An 18,513-nucleotide genomic window follows, 5' to 3' on the forward strand; every position below is an offset into this window, starting at 1 on the left:
TAGCACCACAGCAGCTTCTTCACCAGTGAGAGAGTTTGAGAATACGGCTCCTGAAGGTTTTTGATTATCCCGGTTTGGACAGAGACGAGACGTGTGATCCACGCTGTCATGACATTTGCTGCACCAGAGGTCCATTGGGGCAGTGGTGACCAACCTTTACCACAAAGTTAAAGGTGTTCAATTACAGATTCAGAGCATACCTATGATGCGGGGATTGCGTCCACTCGGCTCTCAACATGGCGACGGCTGAGCCGCCAGCTGACAGTCCTAACAGCTCGAATGGTGCAAACAAAGGCAACGGTGTTCACCTTTGGGGGGGGGGACAGTGGCGGTCGGGACGGCGTTGTCAGCGGTAACCGCCGTATGAGCGCAGTTCAAAGACGAGGCTGTTAGCTTCGCCAGTGGGGCACGCTCACTAGGACTCACGTGCACTAAATGCACGAGCAGACGGCCCGGCTATGTACACAAAGCACGGAGAAGTTCAGATAACACACAGAGGGGGAGAGAATTCATTCTCGCTCAGGTAGACATATCTTCATACAGCAAATAGTTGTCTGCGGCTATATTAATTCAGCACCTTTTAACCGCTGCAGAGGTTATGTATGGCCCTAGAGTACAAATGCATTGTGTTTAGTTTAGCCAGTGGGTTCGTTTTCCTTCCCAGATTGTTCATTATAAAGATGTATAGAAGCCTAAAGATGTAAACATACTCCATACTTTTACAAAAAAGCAGAAACACTAATCATTTTGTTTAACCAAATTTGTTTTTTCTTTCCTTCAATTATACATCGCGACCCTGCAGACTTATCTTTGGACCCCATGACGGGGTCCCAAACCCCAAGTTGGGAACCACTGCAACTTGTTTGTTTCCGTATGAAATACGTGGTCCTGTGTGAGAATGTGGCTTTTGGTTTGGTTTGGAAGAAGCTGCAGAGTTCCACTGGACAATGTCACCTACTTGACATCCCAGATAAAGTGGCCGGAGCTTTATCTGACTTCTTCATTATTATTGTTATTACTAAGACTTTCCTCCAGTTGGGGCATTTTGCATCGGCAGTCATTATCAGCCATATGTGCGCTCATGTTGGTTGCCTGGTGTTGGTCCCCTTTGTTGCATCAGTGCAGCCCTTGAGGTCAAAACATCAACTACTGTGGGCTCAGAATCAGCTGTAGTGCTTTTTGACTCCTCAACAAGTAACTGTAGTTCATGTATTTGAAGGAAACACGTGTTATTCTCTGTATAAAAACAACTGACCGAGCAGTAAATATACCAGAAAGGCTTGATCAAGTTTCTCCGGATCTCCTCCAGGTGCTGGATGGGATTATAAAAAGGAATTATGGGACATGTAGGAAGTCAGTAACCAATGCGTAGTTGCTGACGACTTAACCACAGATAGCATCCCATAGTGCAACACCCCAGATTCTGCCAAACCAGTCACATCGCTAGCGCGGACTACGTCTCCGAGCTCGGGGACGCGCCCGGAGACGTGGACGCGGAGGAGTGATCGGTGTCGTCCGGGTCCTTGTTGAAGCCTCCGTCGGCCCCGGAGGAGGAGGAGGAGGAAGAGGAGCGCGCCGTGGCGGTGGTGCCCTCCCGCTCGCGCTTCTTCTGCTTCATGCGCCGGTTCTGGAACCAGATCTTCACCTGCGTCTCGTTGAGCTCGAGCGTGGCGGCGATCTCCACGCGCCGCGCCCGCGTCAGGTACTTACTAAAGTGGAACTCCTTCTCCAGCTCCGTGAGCTGCCGCGTGCTGAAATTGGTGCGCATGGCGTTGTTGTGCGCTCCCGCGAGGCCGAAGTCCGACACTTTGGCTGGGTGGAGGAGAGAGAGAGGATGTTATTAATGTGTTATAGGAATTTATTTTATTTACATAATAAATAAAGGTTAGATGTTCATGTTAAGAATACAGAGAACAAAGAGTTCCGACCGTATGAATTAAATGTGTCCATGTTTGGGAGCTGCTGTTTTATTTTACCCGGCATGCCTTTCACGTTGAATAGAATCAGGAAGTAAACTATTGCCTATAGGTCCCTATACTTTTTTTCGTTCATTTTTGTTGTTGTATGATTTGTGGTAATGTTTTTATGTATTAATATCTATTTATGTATTTAGTTTACTAATCAGGCTATTTCAATCCAGACTGTAGGTTGTATAGTGATCAGTGTGTGTCTTTATCTGCTAATCCTAATGTTACAGCAAAATAAGTTTAATATCAAGAAGGACTACAAAGGAGGGGAGGGGGGGAGGGCTCGCGAGCAGACGTGCAGAGGGATGGAGAGGTGGGGTGTAATGGAGGAGGGGGGGTAAAAGATAACAGAGCAGGTCAGACTTCCTAGGGTGAAGTAACCGTCTGCTATGTCCATTAAGAGAGAAAGAGAGAGAGGAGAAACCCCTATCAGACGTCGGGGGGCCTCCGTGGACCCGAACCAGACCTGCTATCTGGCCTGAGATATGACTGCAGACTGAATAAGTCCTGAAAACACACAAACACCGTTTTTGTATATGAAGTGCGAGTAGTCAAGTTGACGTCACAATGAGAAGTGAAACGTTTCGCGGCGTTCCATGAGGAATATCACGAGCAATACATATAAGAATAATCCATAGGCATTTTATTTTTTACTTGAACAATATTCAGCAACAAATTGGTCATTTAAAATAATAATGAATTGTTTTCATTTATTGGAGAGCAAATGTGTGTTTACAATGGAAATGAAACCTTCGCGGTCGTTATTAGTGAAATATGCCAGAAACGTTTTATTGTGGTTGAAAGATCTGTGAAATTAAACCACAATACTCAGTATTATGATAGATCCCGTTGTTTATAAATACAGTGTATGTGACCTATTGATGTTGGACAACCACAAAAAATATAAATAAAAGTAAATAAATACATCGATGGAGCTTTTCTTTTTTTCTTAATGTCCCATTGGTTTACCGTGAAACGAATTGAGACTTCAGTGGAACGAGAACAGACTGCAAGTGACATTTACATTAGAAAAGCCTGACATCTGTGTACAGATACATTGAAAACTGAGGCCTGCAGGAAATAGAATTAAAAATACATTACTGATAATAATTTCGTTATTCTTCAGAGAAACGTATACGCTTGTGTTGTTACAATTAAATGCAATCAGTTTAATTACCTGTTCCCCCTAAATGTTATTTTTCACATTTTATTGCTGACTATAGGCCACATTTTTTCCTCTCATTTCAGCTAAACATAAAACATTTTTTAAAAGCTTCCTTTAGATATTTATTGTCCACCACATTTCATATGTCGTGACAGCTTTGATGAATGCAAACGAGGCTACTGCCTCTATAGTGCTGTAACTGACCGCTTATCTCCAGCAAAATCACCCGCCCATCCATACCTGTTTTAGGCGGGTTCCTCTTCACCTTCATCCAGTCGAAGGTCTGCCCTTGCCCGGCCTGCTGGCCCTCCTCTTCTCCCCTCTCTCGGTCCTGGGAGACCGGCAGCTCCCCGTAACCTCCCCCGTGTTGAAGCCCCAGGTAGCCCGCTGCGTCCAGACCCCCGCTCAGCTGCTGCGGGTACTGTGGGCCGGCCAGAGCGCCCTGAGGCCCGCAGTAGGCCCCGGCCAGGGCCCCGTAGCTGGGGCCGACGGTGGAGGCCGAGCTGGGGAAGGTTGATTGATGATAGTAGGTGGAGGCCACGGGCTCCTCTATGAAATACTGGGGGTGAACGGTGTTGGGAGGGCCTACCGCGTTAGAATACTCCGAGTTTGTGGCGCACGCCTGACCTGCATAGGCCCCGGTACTGCCGCTATTCCCGTTATTGTAGGCAGACAGTGTTCCACTTTGTAAGCTCTGGGTTGGGTGAAGTTGATGATGGTAGCCGTTGTGCGTCTGCTGGTGCTGTTCATGATGATGTTGCTGATGCTGCTGCTGCTGCTGTTGGGTCGTCCCGTGCGCTCCAGAGCCCACGTACAGTCGCGCGTCCCCGGTGTAAGTCGTTCCTCCGACGCCGCTCTCACCTCTCGTCCCTTTAACGGGAGCCGAAGAGCCGGTGGGCCCCGCGTGGAAGGAGCCGGAGGTCACCGGAAAGCCCTGATGCTGCTCCAGAGGATGGTGATGCAGATGGTGATGATAATGGTTGTAACCGGATTTAGGCGCAGCATAAGCGCCGGTCCCCGGTCGGTTACAAATGGAGTACTCCACAAACGAGTTCATGTTGTCCATGCAGACAGCGGCGTTTAAAATGAGCAAGAAACAGGAGCTCACAGATGAAGTTAACAGAATCGAGTTAGAATTAACATCAACAAACGACAAAATCACAAAAAAAAGAAGAAAAAAACTCCACAATAAAAGAAAAATAGTTCTGTAAAATAGTTCAGCAAAAATGATGAAAACAAACAGCAGAAACTTCCAAAGTGGAGTAAAATAAATTGGAAACACACGCGAGTCACGCGCTCTGCCGTGGTGCGCTTGTGTGCGTAAACGGGAGGCCTTTACGCTGTCAACGGCTCATCTAAACCCGCGTGTCTCCGTCGGTGACGGCGGCGAAACACCGCGAGAAGACGGAAAAGAGTCGAGTCACCTCTTTCACCTCCGCGCAGGTCACACTCCGTTCTCCTCCATTCTGTTTTGACCTATTTCTCCGCTTCTCCTCTCCCCCCACGACTGTCGTTCTAACCTCCGCCGCAGGTCACGTGGCTCGTCGTCACGTCGCCTGTGGTGACCGGAGGACAGAAGTTTGTCAGCCGGTCACAGAAAACGGGGGATGAGGGGGGGGCATGTGTATGTACGGGAAGGGGGAGGAGGAGGGGACTTTTCGGTTCAGGAGTGTATAGTTGTTGCGCGCGCGCGCGTTTGCCCCGGCGCACGCGCCTCATCCATCACTCGCCGTGACATTAGCGCGACAAAGGGACTTCAATCAAACGGGCCCATCAATCTGATATGAGCGCGGATCTGTCAGAACAGAGAGAGAGAGAGAGAGAGAGAGAGAGAGAGAGAGAGAGAGGCGGAGAACAGAAGAGGAGCTGTGTGAGCCGGCCCGCTGCTTCCAGACCTCTCTGGAGAAGACTGACTCCCAGAAAACTGATGTTCTTTAGTATAACTCCTGTAACACTGCTGCTGCAGGTCCCCAAACACATCTCCCTGTCCGGCAGCATTACTGTCATGATGCTGCTGCTGCTGGAATGACTGCGGAGTGATGTGTTGTTTTTAACAGCTCCAAAATAACATTGTTTCATGACTATTCCTCATGGAAGAGGATTATTCATAACCTGATAGCCCACAGTAGATTTCACACAGCACTGCTCCTCCTTAAATACCCAAATGTAGGATTTATGTTCCTAAAAGCTCATACAAGCTCTAACAGGATGGAGCCAAACTCTGTAGGATAACATGCTGAGCGTTTCCTTTCCTTGTTCATATAGCTCATAACATATCAGACATGGAATACGTCCCTGTTTAGTGTGTTTACAATGCTTTCAGCTCATTTCTTCATCAAAACTTGAAGTCCAGTTTTTGACAAAGGAAAGAGTTACGGCCTCAATGATTTGTACATATTGGGTTCTAATTAGGTCAGAAGGAAATCATATTTTTAAACAATAGTTTGATTTTGTTATAATTATTCACTATGGGGTCTGTGGGAGCCCAAACGATGAACTAAGTCAATGTTAACACAAGGTTCCAAAAAATACAAACTGGAGGCACACATTTCCTGCGTATTCTCTTGCACTGCACATGAAGATGTATTGTGAACGTGGGTCATAGATGAACCTTTGTGGGGTCCTTATTGGGAATCAAAGAATCGTTTCTGATCTAGTCTGAGAATCAAACAGTGCACTTGATTTATTTAAACTATGGAACCTACGTTTATACTGCACATATACCTGACCATGTAGCTGTGAGCGTCGATGAATGGACCATGAAAAGATATACTGAAGAAAAACAAAGGCATCAAACTGAGTTTTTTAGGACTTTTAGGACGGATGTTACCAAAGACTGGGTCGGGGTCCACAGGTGGGTCGCAGGAGATTTTATTTGGGGTCGCCAAAAAAATCTGCAGAATGTCTTCCATCGTCTTCTATGTAACGTTTATATCCGCTGTACACCTGTGAGCCACACGAGGGAACGTTCCTATTGCTCTGATAGCCTCTAACATTGAATGTGATACAAAAGGGTAGCTTACATTCTGTGTATTTAAATGAATAAAAAAACTCTGCCTATATGTATATTGTTTAACTGATGAGAGGAAATGAAAAGAATGATCCTGTTAATTCTTATAAAGTATCCAACAAATGTGTATGCTTTCATAAGCATCAACAAAGGTATGATGTATCAAAGCTACAGAGCTGCTTTACCATCCAAGATGCTATATGCTGATGTGGAAATTAAAGTAAAACACGGAACGTTCATTTACGCACACGTTCGCTCTCCTCACCATTTATAGATGAGGCCTAATGAGACGTGGTTTTGTCATTCTTAAAAAATTGGATCCCAGAAAAATAAAGTTTTGCTGCTGGCCAAACCTACAAATATAGAGTTGTAATGAAGTGGAATTATCCTCATTAAACGTATGCTTGTATGGTTTCTTACTTCGAGCTCAGCCGGGGCTGACTAAACTCTGAGGATTTTTCCACAACTCCCTGTAAAAATACAGCATCATCAATGTGAACCGAGAGCCGAAGCAGTGCGTTGGCTCGTCTCTGAAAGTTCGATCTACCGTTGTGGCTGATTGATTGACTCTCTGTCCCTCTGCTGTACACATGCAGCACTGACAGACTGTAGCTTCATCTCTCCTTCTGCGTTCACCTCTCAGCCCGGTTCACCCACACCGATCGTCACCTTAAAGATCATTGATCGGACTGTATCTCTTCTCTACACGTTTGACTCACATGATGCGAGGGATCTTTTAAAGGATCAAAAGGTTTCCTATCGACCGGTGGAGCCCCGATCGCGGAGACTTTTGGGAATCGGTTTGGTTTTTCGACAATTGGATTGGGGAGGCCATGGATTTCTGATGGCAGAATGTGCATGTGAGAGTGCACTTGTGTGTGTTTGCTAATTGAATGAATGAGCTGATCTGTTACAGAAATGAGGTTAAGGCAGACAGGAGGCCTTCTGGACGGACAAACCCTGCCGGTCCAGCAGGACAGGAAGCAGGGGTAGCCTTGACGACGACACAATGTTCTTTCTGTGAGCACGCCAAACAATGACCTGCTACTGTGCTCATTGTTGGGTTTAATTGTGTTCTTTGCCCCTTTGTGTCCTTGAGTTGTTAGTTTGATGATGTTGAAAACATATGATCTTATTCGTAACCTTTTTAAAATCTTAACAGAATTCCAGAATTCCGGTTCAAGTGGCCCCCAGCAGCCATTGCTCTCCTGATTCTGGCTTTGCTTGAATTCTTTGCACCTTGTTGTTCTCTTACAATTTGATGTTTGCACTCTTTGCACCCTTGAGGTAAATAAAATGTAATCTTATCTCTTCATGTCTTTGTTAACTATTTGCTCATGAAGTGTCCGTTTCACAGTTTGCACACCTTCTCATTACCCCCCCCCCCCCCCCCCCCCCCCCTCTCCATTATGACCTCATCCATTTCACCCCTCCCCTGTGAAGGGGCTTGACAGCAGACGCACCGTCGCCCAGCCGCCAGGACGAAATCAGGACGAGCGGCGTGGGCGTGCGACAAGTAGGGAGGTTAATGATCAGCGAGGGGCTGAAAGGAGAGCGAGAGAGTGGGCAGGAAGTGAGCAGGAAGTGAGCAGGAACAGACCGGGACAAGAAGAAGAAGATTAAATGACGCCCACGCGGCTGTCTGGGTGGTGAAGGGACTACAGGAGAGAGGGGTCATGAGGTCAGGTATTTTAAAATTCATGTAAGGATTCAGTTCTGTTAATTCATTCTTTGGTCATATAGCAGTTTATGTGTGTGTTAAAGTTTTGAACTCGTGGTTTGTATCTGGGCATTATTTGAATAATTTATATCAAATGGATTGATTGTGTTGTAACTCTATTATGTTGTTCATTCTGTACACATGACATCCATTTCACTTCTGTCCATCCTGGGAGAGGATCCTCCTCTGTTGCTCTCACAAAGGTTTCTTACTTTTTTTTTCTGTAAAATGTTTTTTGGGGGGGGATTCTGTTTTTTTTTTTGATGCAATTGTCCAAAGACAGTGTGGATGTCATATGCTGCACACATTGTAAAGCCCTGTGAGGCAAATTTCTGAAGTTTGATTTTGGGCTATATCAGTCAACCTCCAGTTCTGAAGAGTGAAGCAAACGCACAAGTGTTTTAAACTTGCATTCTCTCTAATGACCAGCAGGGGGCGACTCCTCTGGTTGTATTGAAGTCTATGAGAAAATGACTCTACTTCTCTCTTGATTTATTACCTCAGTAAACATTGTAAACATGAGTTTATGGTCTCAATCTCTAGTTTCAAGTCTTCTTCACTACAGCATGATGTTAATTTAGTACATTATGGTCCATTTAGAGTCAAACAGACCATAAAGCGGAGAATGCTTAAGGGCGGGCTCACTGTGATTGACAGGTTGCTGCTGCTACCAGAGCCGTATACTGCAAAATAATCACTTACGTTCATTGGTTGCAAAAACGGCAAGATGGCGACAGCCAAATCGCCGAACTCGAGGTTTGAAAACAGCAGTCTATAAACCAACAGGTGAGGACACGATGACTACGTCCACCTCTTATATACAGTCTATGTGCTATACAAAAAAATTTAATTGAATTGAACCAACACTATTTTTCATCATGTGACATTTAGATTTCCTAATTAATCAACTAATTATTTTCTCAAAAAAAGTATTTAGGTCCATCACAGTCACCTCAAGCCTAAGGGGATGTCATCAAAGCGATGTTTTTTCCAATCAACAGACCATATAATAAAATGCAGGGTTGAGCTTGCAATCAAACAAGACAAAGACACGAAGCAAATCCTCATAAACCATAGAATGGACTGATAAAATCAATAATCAATATACAGTGCAACCGGAAAGTATTCACAGCGCTTCACTTTTTCCACATTTTGTTATGTTACAGCCTTATTCCAAAATGGATTGAATTCATTATTTTCCTCAACATTCTATACACAACAACCCATAATGACAAAGTGAAAACTGTTTTTTGCAAATTTTTGCAAATCTATTAAAAATAAAGAACGAAAACATAACATGTACATAAGTATTCACAGCCTTTGCCATGACACTCAAAATTTAGCTCAGGTGCATCCTGTTTCCACTGATCATCCTTGAGATGTTTCTACAACTTGATTGGAGTCCACTTGTGCTAAATTCAGTTGCTTGGACATGATTTAGAAAGGCAGACACCTGTCTATATAAGGTACCACAGTTGACAGTGCATATCAGAGCATAAACCAAGCCATGAAGTCCAAGGAATTATCTGTAGACCTCCGAGACAGAATTGTATCGAGGCACAGATCTGGCGAAGGGTACAGAAAAATTTCTGCAGCATTGAAAGTCCCAATGAGCACAGTGGCCTCCATCATCCGGAAATGGAAGAAGTTTGGAACCACCAGGACTCTTCCTAGAGTTGGCCGCCCAGCCAGACTGAGCGATCGGGGGAGAAGGGCCTTAGTCAGGGAGGTGACCAGGAACCCAATGGTCACTCTGACAGAGCTCCAGTGTTGTTCTATGAAGAGAGGAGAACCTTCCAGAAGGACAACCATCTCTGCAGCACTCCACAAATCAGGCCTGTTTGGTAGAGTGGCCAGACGGAAGCCACTCCTCAGTAAAAAGCACATGACAGCCCGCCTGGAGTTTGCAAAAAGGCACCTGAAGGACTCTCAGACCATGAGAAACAAAATCCTCTGGTCTGATGAAACAAAGATTGAACTCTTTGGCCTGAATGCCAAGCGTCATGTCTGGAGGAAACCAGGCACTGCTCATCACCTGGCCAATACCATCCCTACAGTGAAGCATGGTGGTGGCAGCATCATGCTGTGGGGATGTTTTTCAGCGGGAGGAACTGGGAGACTCGTCAGGATTGAGGGAAAGATGAATGCAGCAATGTACAGAGACATCCTCGATGAAAACCTGCTCCAGAGCGCTCTGGACCTCAGACTGGGGCGACGGTTCATCTTCCAACAGGACAACGACCCGAAGCACACAGCCAAGATAACAAAGGAGTGGCTTCGGGACAACTCTGTGAATGTCCTTGAGTGGCCCAGCCAGAGCCCTGACTTGAACCCGATTGAACATCTCTGGAGAGATCTGAAAATGGCTGTGCACCGACGCTCCCCATCCAACCTGATGGAACTTGAGAGGTTCTGCAAAGAAGAATGGGAGAAACTGCCCAGAAATAGGTGTGCCAAGCTTGTGGAATCATACCCAAGAAGACTTGAGGCTGTAATTGCTGCCAAAGGTGCTTCAACAAAGTATTGAGCAAAGGCTGTGAATACTTATGTACATGTTATGTTTTCGTTCTTTATTTTTAATAGATTTGCAAAAATTTGCAAAAAACAGTTTTCACTTTGTCATTATGGGTTGTTGTGTGTAGAATGTTGAGGAAAATAATGAATTTAATCAATTTTGGAATAAGGCTGTAACATAACAAAATGTGGAAAAAGTGAAGCGCTGTGAATACTTTCCGGATGCACTGTATAATAGTTGTTGATCATTTATCTGTCGATCGACTAACAGATGTACCAATACAGCTCTACTCTACTTATTTGTCCTTTGCACAGTTGGGCGCCTTTGTCACTTTATGATTGGCAGATCGGATAAGGAGTCATGTGACCTTACATGCAGATTTTTCTCTTAAGAATGAAGCCAAATAGTTTTCAGTGTTGTAAAATAGTCCAACAATCATGTCTACCCACAATACCCTCGAGCACTGAATCAACGAATAGGAGGCCTCTACAAGTCAGAAATGCATCACAGCTTCATGCACAACTTGTCATGATTATAACTTAACACCATTGACTGTATTCGGTGCCTGCATGCTTCAGTTTATCATCTCCACCAGGCGTAACATTACGGGGAGATTATGTGTTCGCGTGTGTATGTCTGTCTGTCTGTCTGTCTGTCTGTCTGTCCATGGCTAGTCTCACATACTACTGCAGCCATATGTCTGATATGTTTTGTGCTCATTTATGACTGTATGCTTAAGGACCCCTTGTAGTTGAGGTGATCCACAATTTTTAAAAGACATATTTTAAGGTCTGTTTTATACCGTCATTACCTCATAAGTCATCCAGCATTCGTAGCAATACCTACCTAAAATATAGTGCGTCTTGATTTGCAGATATTCCACAAAATCATTTTGCATGTTATCCACGTAGTCATGAATGAGGAAGTATAAAGACAGCTGAAGCACACGCTGGATGGGTCAAACAAGCAGCGATCTTTCAGCCTGGAGACCACTCTCTGATCCCAATGTGAAACGAGAAGTTGATGTTTTTTTTCGTAATTAGTTACGGCACTTCCGTAGTTATTTTAGTTTAGTTTAATTGGGGTGACTGTGGATAAGTGGATAGCGGGGCTGTCCTTCAGAGGATCAACGGTTCGATCCCCGGCTCCGCTAGTCGCATGTGTCCTTGATCCATCCATCCATCCATTTTCCTCCGCTTATCCGGGTTCGGGTCGCGGTGGCAGCAGGCCAAGCAGGCTGACCCAGACTTCCCTCTCACCGGCAACATGTTCCAGCTCATTCTGGGGGATCCCGAGGCGTTCCCAGGCCAGCTGGGAGATGTAATCCCTCCAGCGTGTTCTGGGTCTTCCCCGGGGTCTCTTCCCAGTTAGACGTGCCTGGAAAACCTCCAGTTGGAGGCGTCCAGGAGGCATCCTAATTAGATGCCCGAACCACCTCAGCTGACTCCTTTCGACGCGAAGGAGTAGCGGCTCGACTCCAAGCTCCCTCCTGATGACAGAGCTCCTTACCCTATCTCTAAGGCTGAGCCCGGCCACCTACGGAGGAAGCTCATTTCGGCCGCTTGTAGCCGCGACCTTGTCCTTTCGGTCACGACCCAGAGTTCGTGACCATAGGTGAGGGTAGGAACGTAGACCGAGTGGTAAATTGAGAGCTTTGCCTTCCGGCTCAGCTCCCTCTTCACCAAGACGGTCCGGTGCAGCGCCTGCTTTACTGCTGCAGCCGCACCGATCCGCCTGTCGATCTCCCGCTCCATCTTACCCTCACTCGTGAACAAGACAAGTGCCTACCTTCGCTTGAGGTAGGCACTCCGTCCCCACCTGGAGGGAGCAATCCTTGTCCTTGATCAAGACACTTAACCCCAAAATTGCTCCCGTAGCTGTGCCTACGGTGTATAAATGTGATAGAATCTGAATTGTAAGTCGCTTTGGATAAAAGCGACTGCTAAATGACTGTAATGTAATGGAAAAGACCGTATGCATGTAACATGCTTAAATTGAAATGTTTTGCTGGCTTTTCCAGGAAAACTCACAAAAACCAAGGAGTAACTTTTCTAAAGAAACATGAACCGTTGTATGAGGTACTTTGCATTGACTGCTGATGCCTGGCTCCCCTTAACCGGCCAGTAGAGGCTGCAAGTGATGAACAACTGCTTCAGTTTGGAATCCCTGGAATCCAGGGAAGTGGATTGTTCCAGATTTGCATGCCTCGGTAGTATTCCATTTGTGCATCAACATTGATGCATACGATCGTGGCTCAATGGGGCATTGGTAGTTAGTGTGTGTGTGTGTGTGTGTGTGTGTGTGTGTGAGTGTAGCAAGTGTGTGGTTGAGCGAAAGAGACTGTGGCGCTAAAGATTAGGGTTAAGCCTGCACGGAGCAACTGTTGTCCTCTAATGAGGACTATGCTAGAGACTCTTCACAACTGGAGCGATTCAGAGCAGCGTGGTGTCCCTTATGGGACTTTATTTCGGGATAAATTATGTACTGTAGTCAACGGGGAAAGACAAACCTTCTGTTGATCCCGTTTTAATTAGGCCATGAATTTCAAGTATGATGTTTGTTTATAGCAAATTTTGCAAGTCAAGAAAGTTTGTCACAGATTTGACTTCGTTATCATTTAGTTATTTGCTAAACCGATCAGTGACTGTCATCTCGCACAATGTGCGTCACCAACATGACCATTAGCTCAGCTTGCTAGCTACTTAGCTAACTTAGCTATATCCAGACATAAATGTAACGTTATCTTAAGAAGAAGAACGAGTGAGACTCTTTGTTGGAACTTCTTGGTGTGGAACACACAGCAAGAGATATTGCTAACGCAACTTGTGGGTGTCTTTCTAATTACGTATTTTCACAGTCTTGAACTTTAACAGTTTAACGACCAAATGCTTCTTTCTTGACGTGCAATAGTATCTTTTTAAATCGACTAATGTCATATGTGTCATACATGGCACAATTCAAAATCAAATCCAAAAATAATTTGTTTCTCGCCATTGACTAGCATACATATTTTTTATGAAATAAGTCCCTGGAAGGTGCGGGACTTTGCTTCTCTATTGTTTAGGTGCGTAACAGCAGCATGAATGTACTGAAGGTAGACAGACAATCATATTTAAATGAGACAGCAGCAACATGATAGGCTAACGATGTCATTGTTTCATTGTGCTATTGGATAGAAGAGACCAGCTGATCTAGACAGCTGATATCATGGCTGACAGCCTGAAACAATAACAGCAATGAAATAATGAGTGAGCATGAGTGAGAAGTGAATGACAGATGTATGAGAAATAAACTACAAGTCTAAGCATGCAAGAGTATAGTCTTCCTTACTGAACTTACACTAGAGCTTCATTTCAATGCCACAGGTCTTCTGGTGAAGTGTTTCTCTTTTTCTGGACTCTGCCTCTTGACAGACTGACCTTCATACCTCCTGTGGGGGTCGTGACCTCCCGGATGAGTCAGGCTGGTTTCTGTCTTGTCTCAGGTCAGGAGTGGAATGTAAGAATCAGACCTATACGCCTCAAACTATCTGTTAGTGTTTCGGACTTTTGGTCTGCATATTTTGGATGTCCCTCCAGGATGTCTCACAGTCCTGGATCAGAGTGAATTAAGAAGTACTACTTGAGAGCAGGGAATGTGACCGTAAAGTTACACATCGCTTCAAAGAAGCGCAGCAATCTGATTGGACAAATAAGATTCCTGTCCTTCTGCTTTCTCTGTCTGTCCGTCTCCTCTAACAGTCCCATCAGACAGTCATCAGTCAGATAACTCCGGAACCAGGAAGTTACACTCCAGTATTCCTGGAAAACAGTGGAGATGTGTGTGTGAGTGTGTGTGTGTGTGTGTGTGTGTGTGTGTGTGTGTGTGTGTGTGTGTGTGTGTGTGTGTGTCTGTATCTGTGTGTGTGTGCGATATGAGGGGCTTTCTGAAGATCATGAAAGATGATATAGGAGGGAGAGTGAAAGGGAGGCATGACTGAGTGGAAGAAATTGTGCTTCCAGACTGCTGACGTTGTTGCATTATCTTTGAAACCTGAACCACTGATGCAGACACATAACAGCATTTATTAACCGTTATTAATAACATTTACAGAGACACACACACACACACATCTCAACTGATGGGGAAAGAGATAGAGAAAGTATCAGCAAAGCATAGAGAAACTTTTATTTTTTACTTTTCCTTCATGGTCAGTTTAAATTAAAAAAATCTGATGATGAAATGTAACTGCATGCAGCCAGTGTGGTCGGCCATATTGCTGTATACTTTTGACCAGTGGTATGTGACGACAATAGACTGTATTTAAGAAGTGGATGTACACATTGTGACATCACTATTCAGTTGTGATGCTGTTTTGAAGCCTCGAGTTTGTCAATTTGGGCATAATTATCTTGGTTGTTGGTTGTCGCCATCTTGTTTTTTGTGACCAGAAGTGACACGAGAAGGTGGAGCTGAGTACAACCAACTGCTGAATAAGTCATTTTTAGGGGACCAGAATTGAGTTGGTAGTTGGTTAGTTAATTGTATGATTTATTAATTGACTGACTGTTTCAAAGTAAATACCAGCTAATTGCTGATGAAGTCAGTCCTACCAACAGTTAGACAGAAGTGCTTTCACAGTACCCGTTGGTTTTCAGTTAAGCACATAGACTGTACTGGAGTAGTCTCTGGGACGTCACCCTTTGCTATGTGGACTGACTTATTAGGTCTCGAGATCAGCATTTTGGTCGTGGCCATCTTGTTTTTCTCCCACACAAGAGGGTAGAGCTAAGTACATCATAATGCTGAATAAGACGTTGCCATTAACTTTGATGAAGTGAAACACACTGTGAAAGGGTTAAATTTCTGTAAGACGAAAACACAGACAACTTAGTGGACAACGCAGAGGTCAAGTTAGGTCTTACATTGCACATATATGTAAGAACAAGTATTTTCTTCCCCTAAATATTTTGACCCACATCATTTAAAGCACAGGTAGCCAACACGGTGCCCGCGGGCACCCTGTCGCCCGCAGGGACCACGTGAGTCACCCGCGAGACATGTTCTAAAAATAGCACTAGTCACCATGGAGCTCCGTCTAAAATTGTAGTTGCTGTTCTTTTTTAATCAAAAACGCTTGCATTATTGTAGATTTTAAAATGACAATATTTCTTGTCATAAGAGAGTTGGGTACCCGGAGGCGCACGGCGGACAGCCAGGACGAGGCCGCCGCACTATTTTTCAGGTTCCGAATCGCAGGCGCTTTCCCGTTAGCGCCAGACGCACGCCACGAGCGCACACCGTCGTCAGGTCTGTAAATCCTCGGAACAGGCCGCGGGGCAACAACTCAGGGGTGGCGGGGGAAGAGGCGAGGCAACGCAATCCGACCGAAAAGGCCCAGACTAGAGGTTTGAACGCGGGCGCCCGAAGACGCTCGCACGCCTAGGAGGGTTGGATCCCCCGCTCGGCTATAGACGAGACTGGTTACTAGTTTCTTCGTTGAGAAAAAGGTACCGTTGGAAAAGCTGGTGTCGGTGACAACAGACGGGGCTCCCGCGATGACGGGCCGGCATGCAGGCTTCATTGCGCAATGCAAAGGTGACCCAGACTTCCCAACATGTCTACATTACCACTGGTTCATTCACCAGTAGGCGCTATGTGCAAAAGTAACCGGCTTTGATGTGATGATACAAAAATATCAGAGATGTGATACCTCTGACTTTCAAATGTTGAAACAGATTAACAGAAATAAAAGTTGCATGTTTAAATATGTATGTGTAGCTATACCATCATTGTTGTGGAAATCATTATTAATAATTATTGTGAGGAATAATTAACTGACATGTGATCAAACAGTCTCTTCACATATATTATTATTATTAAGGTGATCTGTGCAACTTTGTTATTCAGGAAGTTTGTATCAAATAAGTAGCCCTTCGTACTACTCGGTACCCTTGAAGTAGCTCTCAGTTTAAAAAAGGTTGGTGACCCCTGATTTAAAGTAATACAACATTACGTCTCCTTTATGGACAGGAGACTTATATGCTTCTAGATAACTCAATTAGTCTTTGCTAGTTTAACCCTTTTGGCTCCCGAATGCGTGTTTGTTTTTTGTTGCGATCTGAGATTATGTAGCTCTGGCTGATCCTACTTCTTGGTTTATTGTGGGAACATTTAATAAAACCCACAAAGCATCTGCACTTAATTCAGACATGTCTTTTACTTTGCTCATTACTGTGGCCAAGCATGTCAGAGCTCTGATGAATCTCCGCACAATTGTGTCTCAAAAGCCATTTGGACACTGCAGTTTTAAGAAATATGTCACACAAGTAGGCATTTGACTACTACTAAGTGTGGGTAAAGGGACGGGCCCTTTGTACTTCTAACGAGATGTTTCCATTGAGTTCAAGGCAGCATCTAGTGGCCATTAGAAGAACTGCAGCTCAACATCACTGCTGGGAAGAATAATCTTTACTCGTTAAATACATAAAACTGTTCAAACAGAGGTGAAGAGTTGGAGGTCACAGCAGCTATGTAATATCCCTGTGTACACAGAATGATGATATGAGTGAACAGCCGCGAGCAGAGGAGAAAAATGGGAGCTTGAGGGGATTTCCCTGCTGGCTCGCTGCTATCAGCCGTCAGATAAGACGCTGTCAGCTCGGGCCGCTCTTATCTACACAGCACATTTACACCCAGGCTACGGCAGGGGAGAAGGGCCACAAAGGACAACAACTGCCTCCAGATAATAGCCCTTCATGTTTGTGCATGGAACTGAATGAATTTCATAAGGGTAACTGAGAAATGTTGTGAGAACTGCGTTATTTAGCGCTTCGAGTGGTCGAGAGACTAGAAAAGCGCATAAAAGTACCAAGTCTGTTTATCATTTCTGTGAGGCAGAAGATCCAGACTGTAAAAGCGTATTAACCAAGAACTGAAAAACGGGTATTTTGTTCTCATGATTAACTAATAAAACCATGAATAACCCATGAAAAGACCAAACCCAACAGGGAACGTATCTGCCAACAAGTATTTTGTGTGTATCAAAGCCTGATATCTCTTCTTCCTCTGAGCTCCATTGTACAAATCCAAAAACTATTAAAAACACATCAGTGAGCCACACTGTTTGCTTCTTCATCACCATGAACACACACCCGCTGCAGTTTATCTTGACTCCCACACCGTCTTGCTGTCGCAAATACTCACTAGACCTCCAAATGTGGATTAATCCGCCGCTGACAATAGCCCCCAACAAATGCACCATCTTCCTCTTGTTTGAGTAATGTTTCATAAAAACTACAGTCACCAGCTGTTTTAGGAAATGACTAAGCCTTTTTAAAATTAAGTATATAAAAACATGAAAGTATATGTTCTTGATTCATCCCATCTTCAGTAGGAACCAATAGGCTTTGGGCTGAGAGCCACTACAGGGTAGGGAAGTCAGAAAGTTTCGTTTTGGTCTTTTTATGAAATTTCCTGACAATAAGAAATAATTTAGAAGAATTCCAACCTTTTGTACCTACTGCCCTTCTGTGGAATGTCATCAGCTATCTTGTTCAGAATGAACTGAAAATATTTAGTAACAGATCGTTACCTCATTCAGTACTGTGACCGTACTGTCACCGTACTGTGACCGTACGGTGACAGTACTCGTGGAAATACTTAATTTGTTGAGGATGACCCATTTAGCTATGTTATCCAACAAATTACTACCAGAGACAATGGTTTTCAGCTTCTTTTGTCAATAAAATGAATTCCTGAAATCCACCATGAGCATCCCTCTCTAAAATATTTATTATGGAAGAATAATTCCTAAAATTATACTGTAAAAAAAATGAAATACTGGTGAAAGTAGGCACTAAAACTATTCCATCTTTGGGAAAATGTATTTTTAGTGCAAAATTTTTCCAGTTAATTTCAACACATGAGTTTTTCCTAGAGCTGAGATCCAGCGGTGAGCATGACTGCAGCTTAGGACACACCAGCTTTAACCGTCAGACATGACTGCTGTTGCTGAACCAGGCAGCAACCTCTGGTTCTGAAAAGTGAAGCAATTGTGGAAATATTACCTCAGTAAACATTGTAAACATGAGTTTATGGTCTCAATCTCTAGTTTCAAGTATTCTTCAATACAGCATGATGTTCATTTAGTACATT

General features: G+C 44.4%; 1 protein-coding gene across 1 annotated transcript; it reads right to left on the reverse strand.

The window, feature by feature from the left end:
* Positions 1–1,453: 1,453 nt before the first annotated feature.
* On the reverse strand, positions 1,454–4,632 carry hoxb1a (homeobox B1a). Its single transcript, XM_076082913.1, has 2 exons — positions 3,373–4,632; positions 1,454–1,812 (listed from the first exon to the last, which is right to left on the reverse strand). Exons 1-2 carry the CDS (start codon positions 4,196–4,198, stop codon positions 1,454–1,456), a joined length of 1,185 nt encoding a protein of 394 aa, XP_075939028.1. The 5' UTR covers positions 4,199–4,632.
* Between the last annotated feature and the right edge of the window lie 13,881 nt (positions 4,633–18,513).

Source organism: Anarhichas minor, unplaced genomic scaffold (genome assembly GCF_050575085.1).
Source record: "Anarhichas minor isolate MPS153535 unplaced genomic scaffold, ASM5057508v1 ptg000113l, whole genome shotgun sequence".
Lineage (NCBI taxonomy): Eukaryota > Metazoa > Chordata > Actinopteri > Perciformes > Anarhichadidae > Anarhichas > Anarhichas minor.

Excerpts from the sequence above, each read along its gene's own strand:
- hoxb1a (XM_076082913.1), bottom strand. The coding sequence starts at position 4,198 with ATGGACAACATGAACTCGTTTGTGGAGTACTCCATTTGTAACCGACCG. Across the intron at positions 1,813-3,372 it reads GAGGAACCCGCCTAAAACAG|CCAAAGTGTCGGACTTCGGC; the intron begins GTATGGATGGGC and ends TCCTCCACCCAG.